The sequence below is a fragment of the Daucus carota genome, chromosome 4 (genome assembly GCF_001625215.2).
Source record: "Daucus carota subsp. sativus chromosome 4, DH1 v3.0, whole genome shotgun sequence".
Classification (NCBI taxonomy): Eukaryota; Viridiplantae; Streptophyta; class Magnoliopsida; order Apiales; family Apiaceae; genus Daucus; species Daucus carota.
Window position 1 is genome coordinate 38,456,198 of NC_030384.2, and position 17,611 is coordinate 38,473,808.

Consider the following 17,611-nt stretch of genomic DNA (forward strand, 5'->3'; position numbering starts at 1 on the left):
ATATTCTTTATTTTATGCACATAATTAAAATAAATCATATACAGCTTAAACTAAACCATATTCTATATATAAAACTTAAAAAAACTAACATACATGTCTACCCAAAAATAACTTAATATACATATTCTCATAAATTAATAATTACTCCCACCGTTAGAATACAACAGTCGTTTAATTTTGTTCACATATTTTTAAAGTCTTGACCGTACACCTACAAATATTATTTTAATTTTTTTGTGAATAATTATTCATAAAAAAAATTTCGAAATAATATGTATAAGTGTAATCATATTTTTATTCACAAAAAAGAAATTTTTTAAAATAATATTTATATGTGTACGGTCTCCGATCTACCGCATAGATTCTCTCACCGACATAATTCAAAAGTTTTTACATCAAACTAAAATTCAAAGTTTAAATCTTAATTTTAATTTTAATTTAAAATAATTATATGAATATAATCTTTTATACTATAAGATATGCACAAAAAATCAAAAAGACTTAAAACTGAAAGTATATATTTACATTTAAAGATACAAAATATGTTAAATTAGCTTTGCTGTAAAAGGATTACACTACAAAGAATGGATTGGTTGGGTGGTGTGATGTACTTGTCCATGTATATTAATTTTTTTTTATTTCGTTATCTAATAAAAATATTTCATTCAACTAAAAATGACTACTCCATTACTTTATGTATGCAAACATAGATACACATCAGAAAAGTCGTTTGTAATTTGCTCAATTTTTTTAAAAAAAAAACTAATTCAATAATAAAAAACTATACGGCATCTACAAGAACAATCGAGTCGAACAAATATAAAACTAATCATATCGCTAATTAATCTAGTTTTTATAAAAACACAATCCAGAGATTTGTTGAAATGAATATATATACATGTAGCCTTCGTCAAAACCAGTTTGAGCTGTCGATCTTAATTGCAATCTCATATAATTTTTTGTCGGTGAATCAATCTCTTAAAAATCCGATCTAACGTCGAATCACACCAAAAAAAAAAAAAAACACCAAGCTCTCACAAAGAGAGAATAAACAAATCCCAAATAAATCGGGAACAAAACTCACCCAAAATAGATTTTATCAAACAAAAATACAATCTTTTTGAAAGACAGAAATCTTTACTAGTGGAGGAATATTATTGAAAACAAGAACAAAACAAGAAAATAACTGATTTGAGATTTTTCACCGATGAAAACCTCGCTACGGGTATAATCAAAATTAAAATTAAAATATATCATGAGATTTTTATAAAAGAGATGCGGCAGGAATGAAAAATGGGGATTCTCCTCGGCAATCTCCGGCGGCACAAAAATTAGAATCAAACACAAAAGTACAATGCGTCTGCATCTATAAAACCAGAAGCAGCAAACACAACAGAGAACAACTAATACTTCTCGCCTGCATCACCACCAACACCCACCCCCCCCGAGTAAAAAACCAGTAGTCGTGGGCTGCTAGTAATATTCTCGTAATTCTCTCCCAATCCAGATCTCCATCTCTCTCTCTCCCCAGTCAACTCTCTCTCTCTCTCTCTCTCGCTCTATATATAATTATCTGTTGATACAAGTCATAAGTCCATCTCCAGTCATGACTACCGACAACAATAATAATATGAATTCTCGTAAAGAGCTCAGGCATGTTGAGTCCATGGCTGCATTCCCTTCTGGCGCTGGCAACATTCCCCACCTCAACGCTGTCATTCTTGGTGAAGCACTTGCCTCTGAAGAAAATGATCTTATTTTCCCCAGTCGTGATTTCTGCAGTCAAGCTCTCATCCCCTCTCCCCAAAAGGTGTCATCTTTATTATTTTTGTGTTTGTGTGTGAGGTTTTATGAATTGTTTGATTGGTTTATATAGAGATTTTGATGATGGGGTTTGTTTGATTGTTAGTATTTGGAGATGTACAAGAGATCAATTGAGGACCCAGCTGGGTTTTGGTCTGATATTGCTTCTGATTTTTACTGGAAAAAGAAATGGGGTCACCAGGTTTTTGTTGAAAATCTTGATGTCAGGAAAGGGGCTATCAAAATTCAGGTCCATTTGCCCTTTTAAATATACAAACAAAATATCACCTTTTTCATTTTTCATCACTTTTCTTGTACTTTTTAATCCACCTTTTTTTATCTGTTGACTCTTAACTCTTAAGTAGTAGTGATGTTGATTAGCTCTGGATTCACTTTCTTTTAATTAGTGGTTCAAAGGAGGTGTTAGCAACATTTGTTACAACTGCTTGGATAGAATCATCGAATCTGGTGATGGCGACAAAGTTGCGATTTATTGGGAAGGGAATGAACCCGGCGCTGATGGTGTTTTGACATATAATCAGTTGCTGCAAAGAGTTTGCCAGGTGTGTGTGTGTGTGTGTGTGTGTGTGTGTGAATGTATTGAGTTTCTGGTTTTGTTTGAGCTAAATGTTTATATGTTTTGTATTCTTTTTGTTGCAGCTTGCTAACTACTTGAAAGATAATGGTGTTGAAAAGGGTAATGCTGTTCTAATTTACTTGCCCATGTTGATGGAATTGCCTATAGCTATGCTTGCATGTGCTAGGATTGGTGCCGTTCACTCTGTATGCATCACAAGCTTAATTATTTTTTAAGGTATACTTAACATTGGACCAGCTCTCAAGGTATATAAGTTGTGAAATTCTGCATTTTTTAGGTTGTTTTTGCTGGATTCTCTGCGGAGGCTGTTGCTCAAAGAATCATCGACTGTAGACCAAAGATTGTGATTACTTGCAACGCTGTCATGAGGGGGCCTAAAATCATTAATCTCAAGGACATAGTTGATGCTGCACTTGACGAAGCATCCCATAACGGGGTCACTGTAGGTGTGTCATTGAATTGTAATCCTCTCTGTTTTCATAGGAATAGAAGAAGTTACATTTTGTGGAGTCGTAAAGGTGACAGCAAGATTTTTTTTTTTTTTTTCCTTTTCTAAAAACACATTGAACATGATGAAGTTCAACACAGGATGACGAGGTTGCTCACTGTGATAAATAGTCCAACTTAAATTCCAAGCATTAAATGTACTTAAGAACTTATAGTAAGATATGCATTAAACTATCATAAAGAATTGGAAAGTGATCTTTGTGTATAAATTATACAGTAAACTTGATATACCTAGTTAAAGGCTAACACCAGCAAACATACAGGATTAAATGATCAAATGACATAACTTTATGATGAATTACATGCTCGCATGGTTTTTAGATATAGGTGGCCCATCAGTATAGATGTTGAATTTGTTTAGTAGAATTAGCAAAGCTCATCAGAGCTTGTCTACTTAGTAATGGAAGTTGCATAAAAGATTAATGAACATTAAGTGAAGAAAATACTCGCCTAGAATTTGTTCAACTGCCCTAGCTATGCGTGACAATATGTTTAGGAAGTGGACAGCTCAATTAACTGCATTATTTCTCTAATAATATTATTATATTTCTTGAACATATCTGTTTTTGTCTGTACACAGATACATGTTTGACCTTTGAGAATGAATCTGCCATGACAAGGAAAGCTACAAAATGGCAAGCAGGAAGGGATATCTGGTGGCAGGTGGGGGATTAAACATGGTTTGTGTTAGGTCATAATCTAATATCATGTATAAGATGTTACAAGTACCTATTAAAAACATCTTAATAGGAACCTGTTAAAATTCTGAAGTTTAAGTGACTTTGTAGATAAATTTTATTCAGTGAGCTTTCTTTCTTTGCATTTTTTAAATGTGTCGTGTCAATTCTAGGCAGTACATAATTTCACACTGTAGCCAAAGATTTATAGGGTGTTGGTGTTATATATATCAAGTTCAGTTCCATAAAATTTTCTTCCCCAATAACATTAGATCCATGCAATGTTCTCATATATTTCGCTAAAAGCTGTCCTAAGCCTACACAATTTCAGCCTTTTGTACCCCTACCATTTCGTTTTTGATGGAGCGAAATCTCCTTCTAGACCTATATTTGATCTTCTTCTGGAAGTTTTATGCATCCCAAGAGAGAGAAGTGCATGCCAGGGTGTTGGCTGAGTTGGTAAGTAATGATATCAAGACAGATCACTGCTAGAGGTTGATGTCTTCGGAGATCGCACATATTATTCTTATAGGAATTATGGTGTTCTTATTTTTATTTTTCCCACTAATTTGTTAAGCTTTAGGTCAAGTTTGTTTTAGGTGCTCCACAAAAGCATTTTTAAAAAATAAATAAATCTCGCTTTGCTTTAAACTTGATAGCATCAGGTTGTAAGAGTAATTTCATTGATGAGTTGACTTATCTGGATTCTATAGTGTCAAAGGGTGCCTAGAAAAGCATAACAAGTGTAATTCTGAATCAGTTCTGCGCATGTTCCTCAACCATAAAACCAGGGTTTTGGTTATTACCTTATTTCTGGTTGTAATATTGCACTCATCTGTCTGTCATGTTTTGTCCCCAGGATGTTGTGCCCAAGTATCCACAAGTATGTGATGTGGTTTGGGTTGATGCAGAGGATCCACTTTTTCTGCTCTACACTAGTGGGAGCACTGGAAAGCCGAAGGTGTTTAAGCTTTGATGGATACTTGACTATATCGTGCCATTTTATTAAATAATCTAATAACACCTTTTGTTTTTTTTCCTGGTGAAGGGTGTTCTGCATACAACAGGAGGCTACATGATTTACACTGCAACAACATTCAAGTATGCCTTTGACTACAAACAGTCGGATGTATACTGGTAAGTCTGAAGACAACGATCACTTTCTTGTATTTGAGTATAATTATACTATTGCGTATATTAATTGCCAATTGGTCGCTTATTTTTAGGTGTACCGCTGACTGTGGTTGGATTACTGGACACAGCTATGTTACTTATGGGCCTCTTCTTAATGGAGCAACTGTTGTTGTCTATGAAGGGGTAAGTGATCATGTAGTAATTTAAATACTATATGAATGATAAGATATACTTTTGACATCAACCATGTAATGTTTAATCGTCCTTGCAGCATATATACTTATACATGTATCTTATCATTCCAGCAGGAGATATTCCTGTCTTGTAGAATACACAAAATAGTTGGTTCATACACTCGTGTGATATCCTGACGGGAGAATTGCAAAAAGACATACTTCTCATATCTACATTTCTATAATAATGATACAGTTAAATTGGGTCGACCTTTCATCTAAGAGTTCTCAAACCTGAGCCTCTCTTCTAAGGGCTCATTAGTTAATCAATTATTTATGCATGTACCGACGCCTTATGGAAGGAATTACGTTCGGTAATAATTTTTAGAAGGGTAAATTCTTAAGAGTTTGTCGATTTGTTTTAGATAGTTAGCAAATTGAAGATGAGAAATCTAGTTGGGGGTTTTAGATATAAAAAACTTTTTTAGCTAATAAAAGATAAGAAGTTTAATCAGAGATTCAGAGGTATTATATCATCAATTTGGAGGTTTACAATTGCATTTGATGTTCTACTATCGGAAATAAAGTTAGAGATTGTTTCCATATTCTTAGCAGAATTCTATCGCTTATCTGCAGGCTCCAAATTATCCAGATTCTGGACGTAGTTGGGCAATCGTTGACAAGTACAAGGTGACATTATTCTATACTGCCCCAACACTGGTGCGATCTCTCATGCGCGATGGAGATGAGGTTAAAAAGTCTTTCTAAGGATTACTTTGTGTAAATTATTCTGAATGCAGATGCTTGTTGCTAACAATACAGCTTTCAAGAATAAGTTTGTAGTCTGTTTTTGTCAAAATTTCTTATTTGGTACAAATAATTAGCTTATACCCCAAATGCACAGACATAAGTTTTTTCCTTTGATATAGAGTTGGGAATTGGACAATACCTGTGGGGGGAGGGATGCATATATGAAATATATTATTGTTGAAGTTGTTTAATTTAATCCTAATTGATGGTGTTTGACTGTTTGACATGCAGCATGTTACCCGTCACTCTCGCAAATCCTTGCGTGTGCTTGGAAGCGTCGGCGAGCCCATCAATCCAAGTGCATGGAGGTTCTTATTAAAGTTATGCTATTGAATATCTAAACTGAAAGGAATTAGGATTCACTTCAAATTTGTTCCTTTCTTACAGATGGTACTTCAATGTAGTTGGAGACTCGAGGTGCCCGATATCTGACACATGGTGGCAAACAGAAACTGGTGGCTTCATGGTAATTAAAATTAATTTTACTTCATCTTTTTTTGGTACTTGTGAGTAAATTTGCTACAACTTTAATTAGCAAAAAGAATATATAACTACCACAACCTCGCTTTGGTTTGCTACTTTTACCTTATAGATCACTCCCATTCCCGGTGCATGGCCACAGAAGCCTGGATCTGCCACACTTCCATTTTTCGGCGTCCAGGTAAATTTTTCCAGATAAATTGTTGATAATGTGTCTCACTTATTTAGCTATTATTCTTGAATCCACATGTTAAAATTTTGTTTTCTTTGTTTATTGTGTGACTGTAGCCTGTTATAGTTGACGAGAAGGGTATAGAAATTAAAGGTGAGTGCAGTGGATATTTATGCATAAAAGGTTCCTGGCCTGGTGCATTTAGAACTCTTTATGGAGATCATGATAGATATGAGACGACTTATTTCAAGCCATTCCCTGGCTATTATTTCAGCGGTGATGGCTGCAGCAGGTAATATTTGTTGAAAATGTTATCTTGGTCTCGCTTCAGTCACTTCCAAGTGGTCTATTTTACCTCCTACTAATTCATTTTTAATGAAATCTTTTTTTAGGGACAAGGACGGGTACCACTGGCTCACTGGAAGAGTTGATGATGTCATCAACGTCAGGTAACTTCTCTTTGTTTGATTGAACTAAATACACGAGCATTTGAAATTTCTAGCCTCTGTTTCATTCTTATTAGCAGAAAGATGATTACTTGCCGTTACATTGAGTTGGTTGGTACTTGTGATGAAAGGTGATGGGAATGTAATTAATTCCAGTCCAGAAGTTAAACTAAGATTCACTTCTTTCTATGATACTCAGTTATGCACAATCATTTTACCTATATTTATTGTTTACAAACTAATCAATTCATCTCTGTAATATATTTTTGTTTATTAGGGATACATTTGTTTCATAAACTTGACAATTAGCTAATTTCCAATGCAATTGTTGTGAATGTGAAGTCTTATATTCTAGATGTTTTCTGATTCCTAGTTCAACTTGTAACATGTGCAGTGGACACCGTATCGGAACTGCAGAAGTTGAATCTGCTCTAGTTTCTCATCCCCAGTGTGCTGAAGCGGCCGTAGTTGGAGTTGAGCATGAGGTACTTTCTTATTTCAGCTCTATTCTAAAATTGTATGCTGTTGAAAGCTTATATTAACTACAATCTTATATAATAGTTGGTGTTGAGCAAGAGGTACTTTCTCATTTTAGCTCTATTCTAATATTGTATGTGTGCTTGAAAGCTTATATTAACTACACACTTATATATGGCTACTAGGTAAAAGGTCAGGGAATATATGCTTTTGTCACTCTGGTTGATGGTGTTCCATACAGTGAAGAGCTTCGGAAGAGTCTTATACTTGCTGTAAGAAAGCAGGTGTGTTTAATTTCCATCTCTTCCCTTCAAAATCTTGTGAAACCGTTTTCCACCGACAGGGTTATTCCTTATCCTTCTATATGGATTGGATCTTTGGATGGATCTTTTAATAGAAATTAAAATTACGCGAGCATATATACTACCCAGTACCCATTGCATGGTTTTTTAAAAATGTTCATTAAAATATTAAAAATAGGATGACTTGGAGTCTTAAAGATGTCTATTCTCAGTGAATGTTAAATATCATCTACATGTGTAGTTTATTGCATAAACCTGTGCACACAAGGTGTGACTGATTTTGGGGTAAAACCAAGTTTAAGTTTACATTGGTCATAATTGTGACCACATATTTTGTTAAATGTAATATAGTTGTGTGTCTTCTTTAGAAATAGTATTTGGAAATATGACTCTTATTAACAGGGCATACTGGCTAAATTCCTAGCATCATATACAAATCAATAGCATTCATGCTGATGTACCAGACAGTGAGCACTATTCTTGTTTGGAAAAACATATCACCCTTAATTAGCATTGAGCACATGCCATTTAGCCAAGGATTGAATGGGAATGTCTTTAGTACTATAGTTAACACCTTCTCAAAGTTCGAATCAGTATGTCAACCCATGATCATTTAACATCGCCAAACGCCAATGCATTCATAGTTTTGGGAGCTATTTTCACCTGCCAGGCTGCCACCTTTTCCAGTCTTTTATACTTAATATGATTACTTCAACAAGCCTGCCCCATTTTTTGGAGGAAGGCACAAGTAGCTTACAGGTTTTTCTGAATGCTGACTTTTCCATTAAGCATTGCAAGATGCCATTCGTTCATCTACTTTCTGGAGGACCCCTCGCATAGTATCTACTTTTGCCTTTCCCAGTAATGATTTATCTATTAGGCTTTTTTGGTAGATGCCATTTTCTCATCCATCGTATATGGGGACCCAGACCTGCAATCTACCTGGTGTTTGCATTTGCATTTTGGTTTTCTAAAGATTGTGGGTCCATAAAAGATCATGCTCAAAAAATCTCAGATAAATAGCATAAATGTATTTCCATAGTCAGTTATTCAGTTACTGCATCAATGTTGTAATGTGTTGTACTTGTACCCACTGCAAAAGTCTATTACCTAGTCTTCAATGTCATTAACGAGTTAAAATATTGGTCCTTGAGCCTGTGAATAATATATCATGAATTTTGATATAATATATTCCACTATGGAGTGTTATATCTATTGCTTAACACTGATTTTTTAATTTCTTCAACTGAATTCGGAGGTTGCTATGGTTACTAGACCACTGCAAATCATGTAAAATAATTTATGTGAAAACACAAATCTGATAAATACCCTCTTCAGCTCTTCTCAATCATGTGTATGGAAGAAAAGAGAAGAACTTGGCATCTTGGTTATTTGAACTCTCTAGCTATATATGACCTCAATAATTAATATTTGTGCAATCTGTCTTTCAGATTGGTGCATTTGCAGCCCCGGATAAAATCCACTGGGCACCTGGTCTTCCAAAGACTAGAAGTGGGAAGATCATGAGGAGGATTCTGAGGAAAATTGCTGCAAGACAACTAGATGAGCTTGGGGACACAAGCACACTAGCAGATCCATGTGTAGTTGATCAGCTAATTGCATTAGCTGATTGCTGAGGTCCCTGATATGTTCCCATATATATACAGCTGCAGAGCCCTGATTGGGTAAAGCTTCATCTTCAGTCAGAATAATAACAGAATAAAATCCTATATTTAATTGATGTTTCATAATTTCTTTTTTACAAATAATGACTGATGTGTAATGTATCATAGTTCTAGTTTGCTATATATACACTGATTTCTTTTTAGCCTGTGTCATATTTTATTTTAAATGAGCAGAAATTGTAAGATGTATTTGAATACTTTGGAGTTTCGGTATCAATTTTCACTGCAAGGTTTGCTGCTGCTTTTTTTTAACTTTATATCAGCAAGAAGTATTTGAAGAACCTCTGAGCTTGTGAAAGCTTCACAGATAATTCAAATACCTTGAATTATGGTGTCTAATGATAAAAGTTTCTCAAGTTGACTTTGTAACCTTTAACAAGGTGAGAAGCTACTCACAAAAATATCTTAATTACTGATGGTAAGTTGGAATATTCCCTTTTTCTTCTTTGGGTGTACGAGTGTATCTAGAATTTTAAATATAATGATTGTGATACACCACTATTATGGCACTATAATGAAAGCCATAAAAAATGAAGATACTGACAGGGAATTGGAACTGATCTCAGCCCTTCACATGTCCATCACCAGGATTCTGATTTATGATATTTTGACCATTCTTAAACACTTCAAGAATAGTAAAAGATTACAAGGTCAAGTTCCTTGTATAAAATGAAAAATAAAAAATCCAACTTTAATAATACCTGCAAGTCTGCAACTAACCAAAAAGATCCATCTGCTTGACTTGATAGTTTGAACAATAATCTGTTTAGTCATTAAAGTCCAAAATTTTAATATATTAGCTACCACATGTAGTGGAATAGTTCAATTAGTTCTCCTTGTTAGTTTAATCGTTTGACAAGTTTACAGTTTTCTTGTTTGATTATAGATCCCAAACTTATTTTGTACAATCAGAATAAAACTAAGTGTACTGGGCTGATTGCTTGAGAATTATGCTGTACTACAATTAACAATCCAAATATCTTAGCTACCACTTGGTATAATTCAGTGACTTCTCCTTGTGTATACATCTAAGCAGTACTTGTACAATAATAAAGCCGAAGAAATATGAAAGCAGAGGAAGTAAACAACTAGCTGAATTTATATTAAGCCCGAATCAAAGTACAGAGAGGAGGATATTACAAAGTTTCGGACAAAATACAAGTTCCGAAACCAAATATCAATTCTCCTGCAGAACATTAGATATTTGACCCCTAAAACCAAACTATTTATCCGAATTCATTTAGGAAGTTGACGAGGGAGAACACTAATCCCATCCCCGGTTAAGATATATAGTAGTTGCTGAATTTTACGTCGTGTCTCATCAACTGTTTACAATCGTTTCTTTACTCGTCATCATCGTCGTCCTGCAAAATACAAATAACAACAAACTCAACATCATGATAGCAAATTCTTCCTAATTTGTGTTATATGAACAGAAATGTACAAACCTCTCCACTCTCGTCCTCATCATCGTCCTCATCATCATCGTGAACTTCTGATTTCGACTTGTCAGACTCTTCTTCTTCGACTACTTCTTCCTTCTCATCAGCCTAGAATCATATAAAACAAATCAATAACAATATGAACAAGTTTCAACCATTTAAGCTTGTCTTAACAAAACCACATACGAGTATACCTCTTTTTTGTTGTTATATGCGAGCATTGTTTTTTCATACTCAGATTTCCTCTTTTCGGCTTTGGCTACATACGGAGCTTTATCCTATTCCAAAATTAAAACAAATCAATACATAATTCCACAATTCAAACCACTTCCATCAAACTAATCAAAATTAAGCAATTTACTCACAGCTTCCGACATAGATTTCCACTTATCACCGCCAGCTTTCCCAACCTAAACAATCCACCGCCACATCAAAATCAAACCGATTATAACAAGCCACACCAATATTTAACAGATTATAACAAGCAGATCAAAATAGAAAGTTTGATATTTCTAAGATCAAAATACTTACAACAGCTACAGATTTGTTATTCGGATGCTTCTCCTTGTACGTCTTCCTAAAGTCCTCCCTAAACATATACAAATATGTCAAAAACACAATTCCTACAATAAATTCATAGATCTGAGATCAATACGTCAACGGTACATACATAAAAACGAAGAAAGCGCTGGCAGGCCGCTTCGGCTTGTTAGGATCCTTATCCGGCTTGGTTTTCTTCGCCGGCTTCTTACTCACCGCCGCTGCGGCGCTTCTCTTGTTCACCGCCAGCCTAAACATCAACACAAACACAATTCACTCACAGATCCACACGGTAATCAACAAAAACACACAAAAACCGAAGAAATAACAGAAAACACACCTGCTTTCCGGCTTTTTGGCTTCTTCTTTTGATCTACCTCCTTTCATATCTAATCCTGCAACAAAAAACGATGCAACTCGGTCAGACTCGGTAGAAATCGGAGTGACTCGGTGGCGACTCAGTGAGTCAGAGCGACGAGAGAGCGAGTTAGGCTACCTGTAGTGTAGAGAGATGTGTGGAGAAGAGTTGTGAAGGGTGAGAATAATATAGAGGAGAAAAAAAGATAGAGATATTGATGTGGGATATAGATACAGCCTCCTTGTTTGCTTTGTGTGTGGTGAGGTATATCAGAGCATTACTATAGTCCTCATCTAAAACAAATAAATTTATTTATTTATATATCCTTTTACATATAGCTCCGGGTTTTGGCGGGAATTTCAAATGTGTGCCGCCACGTCACCGATCCTGCTGCTTTGATTTGATTGGCTTATTCACCTCATTTCCATCTCTGCTTGGCTTTGTGCTTTCTGTGTGTTTGTTTAAGACAGGGATCTTGGCCGTTGGTTTGGTATATGCTGGGGTGTTCGGCCACGTGGTGAAATCTGGTGGAGTTTAGGAGATAGGCTTGTTTTAAGTATTGATGGGTGGAATGACGAGGGTAGCCCTGAGATATTATGACGATATGGAAGAGGGGTATTATCGTTGATTGATTTGGAAAGAAGGATTGGGAATAAAATTGGGGAAGCCCACTAGGGGTGTTTTGGTAACTTTGTGGGGTTATCTAGTAGGAGCTGACAAAGGCAACGGCTTTGTGATAAGATAGAGTGGTGAGGATATTTGACTACTTGCCAATTATTGGTTTTATTACAGGGATGTAACAAAATTAGATTTTGTACTTGAAGGTATTTATAATTTTTATTTTGATGATTATGTGATATTTTTATTTTGATGATTATGTGATAAGAGATAATCATAATTTTATTAATTGGATAACAAAGAAAATGTCTCAAATGATGTTTTTAGATAACATATAATACATACTTCGAAATTTTTATTATTTAATTTTGATTACTGCAATATTTTTATATATTCACAATTTAAATTCTTTGTAATAAAAGTTGAGAGTTTTAGTCATTTACAATATAAATTTATTAAAATGACTTATATAAATTTGTAACACTAGTTTATCTTTATCTGTCACTTATATTTTCAAATACGGTTAAACTTTGTTAAATAATAATGTTGGGGTAGTTAGGTTAAAATAATTATTAATCAAAAATATATTTTTATCGGTCTATACTTTATTGAGATTCCAACTATGTCATTACTATGCACAGAGCTGGGAAATGCATTTAGTTTGATTATTTTTGAATGTATATTTTTCACATATAAAAAGAAATTGGAAATTGTTATATTTTTCACTCAAAATAAGTACTCCCTTTGTCCCTCTCATTTCTTTACTGTTACTATTTTGGGATGTCCCTCTTATTTCTTTACATTACCATAAATAGTAAGTTTTTTCCATTATTACACCCACTATCCTCCCCCACTATCTCATATTTAACAATAAAAACTACTATTACACCCACTACTTTCTTCCACTATCTCAAATCTATTATTAAATATTGAAAGGTCCCACCACTTTACCCACTTTTCATCTAACTTTACTCATTTTTCATACATTGTCTTGGTCTCCGTGTCCCCCTCCAATGTAAACAATTGAGGGGGACGGAGGGAGTAGATGGTAGTTAATACTCCCTTTTTCCTGACCATTTGTTTATCATTTTTTGGATGTCCAATCTCACGAATTTCCGTTTTTCTTCGATTTTCACACTACTATTCAACCATCTCCATTCTATATATTTAAATTTAATAATTGAACTTTAATCATTTATATCTCATTTAGTTTGGCTCCGATTTAATTGAATTCTATTTCATGTATTCTTTTACAATTTTTTTTTGCTTTTCTTTGTATCGATACATATTTTGAAAAAAATTCAAAATAATTAATTAAATTATATTTTATAGGAGTATCAAAATACGTGCCGAGCCCCTCCGCAAAATGTAAACATTTGAGAACTATTTAAACTATCAAGATTGTCCCTCGACAAACAATAAGGGAAAAACATTTTATTAAAAAAATCATAAGCATAAAAGTAACTTTAGCAGATCATCTAATCGAATAGATATATTATATACTTAATACGTCATAAATTGACATCAATGTAATTATTGAAACATATAATTTTAGCATCACACATATCCTAAGGTAAAAATCACCGTTTTAAATGTTTTTAAGCTTGTTAGTTTAACTTCTGTCAAAAAAAAAAACAAAAAACAACCTTGTTAGTTTAACTGGGCCAGACCGAGAAAGGCCTGGGCTATAGTAACAGTTTAGCCGGGTCAAGGCCCGTAAACATGTCTGTGAACACTTATTTTTAACCAAAGTAAATATAAATATGTCATATAATTAGGTTATTTTCATCCGAAAGGACCGAAACTCATAAATCTGACTTTGCTGTTTCAATATCCGTGTCCAGATTTCAAAGCTTTTCACGATTTTTATTCCGACCAGCAGCAGCTATGTACGGCATGAGAGGGTATGTATCAATTACCCTTCTTTGTCTCTCTCTTTAATATGTTTTGTTCATCTTGATTTTTCAATTTTATGATGCGATAAACCCTAGTTTGTGTAATTGTTTAATTGGGTTTGTTTGTTTAAGTCTGTGTTCACTGCTTGTAGCATCTGATCTTGATTGTCTTTGTTACAATTATGGTTCTTTAATTCTATATTAACGAGTATGAACACACTACATGAGATGACTTTTGTGTTTTATTGTGTTGTGAAAGTTTTGAATTGAGTAAGACGAGTTTGTGAGTCTGCAATTGGGTTCTGCGATGATTATTTGTTGTTTTGGTTCTTGATATGAGGATTGAGGGGGTTGTGTTTATGTGTTGTTTTGGCGTAATTTATATGTTTTAATTGTGTGTGTGTGTGTTTTACTGTACTTGTGTGATATTTTTATATGTTTGGGAGAACGAATTTTGATGTTTATAAGGGTTAAGTAGAAAGATGAAACTATGTTCACTTGACAAATTGAATAAATAAGACTGAGGTTAGCTAGATACTAGGGAAAAATGGGTTGGGATTGGTTTATTAACAAGGTTGAGTGGGGGATTTGTTTTCTCTCTTTTTGGGTATGATATAATGAAGGGCAATGTTTGGGAGCGGGGGGGTTTCGGACGGGTACGGGATCGGCTCAAAGAGACCAAGAATGATGGAATCAAATCCCTACTTCGCAGTTGGCAGCGGTTCAAGCGGTGGTTTTCATCCTTATGGGGACTTTGGCCGTGGATTTCACCACTCTACATTTCCTGTTGTTCGCCTGAGGGGTATTCCTTTTGACTGCACAGATATTGACATCTTCAAGTTCTTTGATGGGCTAGACGTTGTGGATGTGTTGCTGGTGAACAAGAATGGGCGATTCTCTGGTGAGGCGTTTGTCGTGTTTGCTGCACCGATGCAGGCTGACCTTGCTCTACAAAAAGACCGGCAGAACATGGGGCGGAGATATGTTGAAGTTTTCCGGTGCAAAAAGCAGGATTATTACACTGCTGTGGCCTCTGAGGTGAACTACAATGGGATCCATGATAATGATGTCCGAAGGAGTCCTCCACCCCGATCAAAGAGGTCACAAGACAAGGACCAAATGGAATATACTGAAATATTGAAGTTGCGTGGCCTCCCATTTTCTACCAAGAAGTCTAATATTGCCCATTTCTTTAAAGATTATAAGCTGGTAGAAGATAAAATACATATAGCATGTCGTGCAGATGGAAAGGCTACTGGAGAAGCATTTGTTGAATTCATCTCTGCTGAGGAAGCTAAAAACGCCATGGCCAAAGACAAGAAGACAATTGGATCGCGATACATAGAGCTGTTTCCTTCAACACCAGATGAAGCCAGACGAGCTGCATCCAGGTCGAGGCAGTGACTAGGCATATATACTGTGCTTGCTTTGCTGAATTTGTGGTATTAATATCTGGATGTGCCATCAATTATCTCTATCTCGTCTCACTGGTGCAGTCTGCAAGAACTCTTCTGTCAGTTTCTTTAGATAAGATTTTGGGCAAAGATATTTGTAATCTCTCCTTTCCAGATAGTTATTTTATTATAAAGTTACTTGAAAACTTTGGTAATTTATGCTTCAGTTTGTGCTTGTTTGGTCAATGTTGCCGTAAAAGGTACCTTTAGCCATTGGAGGTTTAAACATTATCAGCAGCTTACTATGATTGAACTTGGGTACCTCGCCATTGTGATTTAGGCCTTTTTAAATCTAAAATTGCATTTAATCAGGATTGAATTGAAAAAATATAAATTCAGTCCCATGGCACCCAATCTGATATGGTGATTCTTTGTTGTGGTTCAGTAAATGTTTTTTCAATATATAAGTATCTCTTTTTTTTTGATTACATCAATAAATGTAACTCACTTTTTGGATGTTGTACTCTAGATTTTGTGCCAGCTGACTTGGGATATATATTTCATCTGTTTGCTAAATAACTTGGGATGTTTTTATGTAGCAGAACTTAAATTTCTAGGCGAAATAGCATCATTCTCAAGAATTTAGTTGACCTTACTTCTTACTAGTTATATGCCTGATAAACTTTAAAAAAAAAAATCAAATAAAAAACGTGTGTGTGTGTGAAGATTCTTGCAGCGTTTGTTCTCTACCGTGGTTCAGATGAGAAGTACCTAGTTATAAAGTTTGTCTTAGCAATCAGAACAACATTTAAAAGAGTTCTGATATGGTTAAGCAGCACTCATTTCTTTAAATACAGCTATTATTAGTTTGTCATGCAGTCTCCGCAGCTGTTAGTTCATGTCAACGCGACTCTGGTCCGTGTGTCTGTGGTTTCTAGGCCCAGGGAGATAAGATTAGGCATATGTAAAGACTGCAGGGGGCAGTTCGGGGGCGAGCTAGTGTATTGTTTGTGGAAGGTAAGTTATCTGTGGTTGCTACCTTGGCAATGTCATTAAGTCGTCACAACTGTGATTTAGCTGAAGATTTGGGTTTGACATGTTTGGTGTCCGGCCAGTGACCAACTGCTATTGATTCTTTTAATTTAAAAAGTCTGTCTTTTATCAGTTCTTGACACACTACGGTCTCTTATTTGTAGTTTGTACCGCTCTCTCGTTTAATATACAGCAATCCAGTCGCTCATGAGACTGCTAGTTTTAGTTTTAAGTATTTTTTATCGTTACTTCTTCAACTGGTGAGCTTGCAGAGTGTGCAATCTTTAGATTTTACATGACCTGACAGAATCGTCGAAATAAATGTTTTCTTGAAACGCAAAAAACGAAGACCACATTTTTTCGATCTTATTTCCCGTATATTCAGTACTAAAAATTGCGTTCACTCGGATGAAATGGAACGAGGAGATTGCGTTCACTCGGATGAAATGGAACGAGGAGAATGAAATGAAATGTGTAATGTAAATTGGGGTTGATCGAAGAAATTATATATAATTTTATTATATCATTTCATTTTCATTCTAAACTATTCGAATCATCCATTGTAAAATATTTGAACTAGAATTCCAATTCAAGTATTGCTCATTCCATATATTGATCATGTTTAAAAATAATTAGAATGGCATTATTTAAGGAAATAAATATTATTTACCTCTTCTCTAATCACCTCCAATTTAGAGTCAAGTAGTTGGAATGAAATGATTAAAATAATAAAAATATACATCTTTATTCTTAGAGTACAAATTTCATTACATTCTCCCCTCATTCCATTCCATCAAAATTAACAAGGTCTGAATGTTTATTCTTTTGCTGCACTTGCAATTAAATTAATGGCTATTTTTGAGTTTCTTACTTTCATATATATAGAACGCGAATGTTTCTCGACTCACTATGGTCTCTTATATGAGTTGTAAAAAATGGGCGTAATATATGAAAATTGAGATGCCCAAGTAGACTTGGCAATTGCAAATTGTGTTAAAATGGCTTATACTGTCTTCCCTTCCCAAAGATTTCTGCCGCCTTTGCATTACAATTTACATCTATAAAAGT

At 34.8% G+C, this 17,611-nt stretch overlaps 3 protein-coding genes across 4 annotated transcripts; 2 read left to right on the top strand and 1 right to left on the bottom strand.

Annotated features, from left to right (window-relative positions):
- Positions 1-1,257: 1,257 nt before the first annotated feature.
- Positions 1,258-9,504, top strand: LOC108219283 (acetyl-coenzyme A synthetase, chloroplastic/glyoxysomal). The gene is made up of 18 exons (XM_017392648.2): positions 1,258-1,810; positions 1,910-2,053; positions 2,211-2,366; positions 2,464-2,586; positions 2,679-2,847; positions 3,489-3,571; positions 4,445-4,546; positions 4,634-4,722; positions 4,812-4,902; positions 5,529-5,642; positions 5,934-6,010; positions 6,090-6,168; positions 6,295-6,363; positions 6,471-6,646; positions 6,747-6,803; positions 7,195-7,285; positions 7,463-7,561; positions 9,031-9,504. The coding sequence occupies exons 1-18, from the start codon at positions 1,607-1,609 to the stop codon at positions 9,214-9,216; spliced, it is 2,109 nt and encodes a 702-aa protein (XP_017248137.1). The 5' UTR covers positions 1,258-1,606; the 3' UTR covers positions 9,217-9,504.
- Positions 9,505-10,345: 841 nt separating this feature from the next.
- Positions 10,346-11,903, bottom strand: LOC108215825 (HMG1/2-like protein). Its single transcript, XM_017388412.2, has 8 exons — positions 11,743-11,903; positions 11,587-11,641; positions 11,377-11,496; positions 11,238-11,295; positions 11,072-11,116; positions 10,901-10,984; positions 10,713-10,814; positions 10,346-10,628 (listed from the first exon to the last, which is right to left on the bottom strand). Exons 2-8 carry the CDS (start codon positions 11,631-11,633, stop codon positions 10,608-10,610), a joined length of 477 nt encoding a protein of 158 aa, XP_017243901.1. The 5' UTR covers positions 11,634-11,641; positions 11,743-11,903; the 3' UTR covers positions 10,346-10,607.
- A 2,073-nt stretch (positions 11,904-13,976) lies between these two features.
- LOC108215519 (uncharacterized) lies at positions 13,977-15,757 on the top strand. 2 transcript variants are annotated; one of them, XM_017387996.2, is made up of 2 exons: positions 13,977-14,126; positions 14,741-15,757. In XM_017387996.2, the coding sequence occupies exons 1-2, from the start codon at positions 14,110-14,112 to the stop codon at positions 15,519-15,521; spliced, it is 798 nt and encodes a 265-aa protein (XP_017243485.1). In that variant the 5' UTR covers positions 13,977-14,109; the 3' UTR covers positions 15,522-15,757. The 2 variants fall into 2 exon arrangements, with proteins under 2 accessions (XP_017243485.1, XP_063948008.1); XM_064091938.1 differs by having other exon boundaries at positions 14,830-15,757.
- The last annotated feature ends 1,854 nt before the right edge of the window (positions 15,758-17,611 follow it).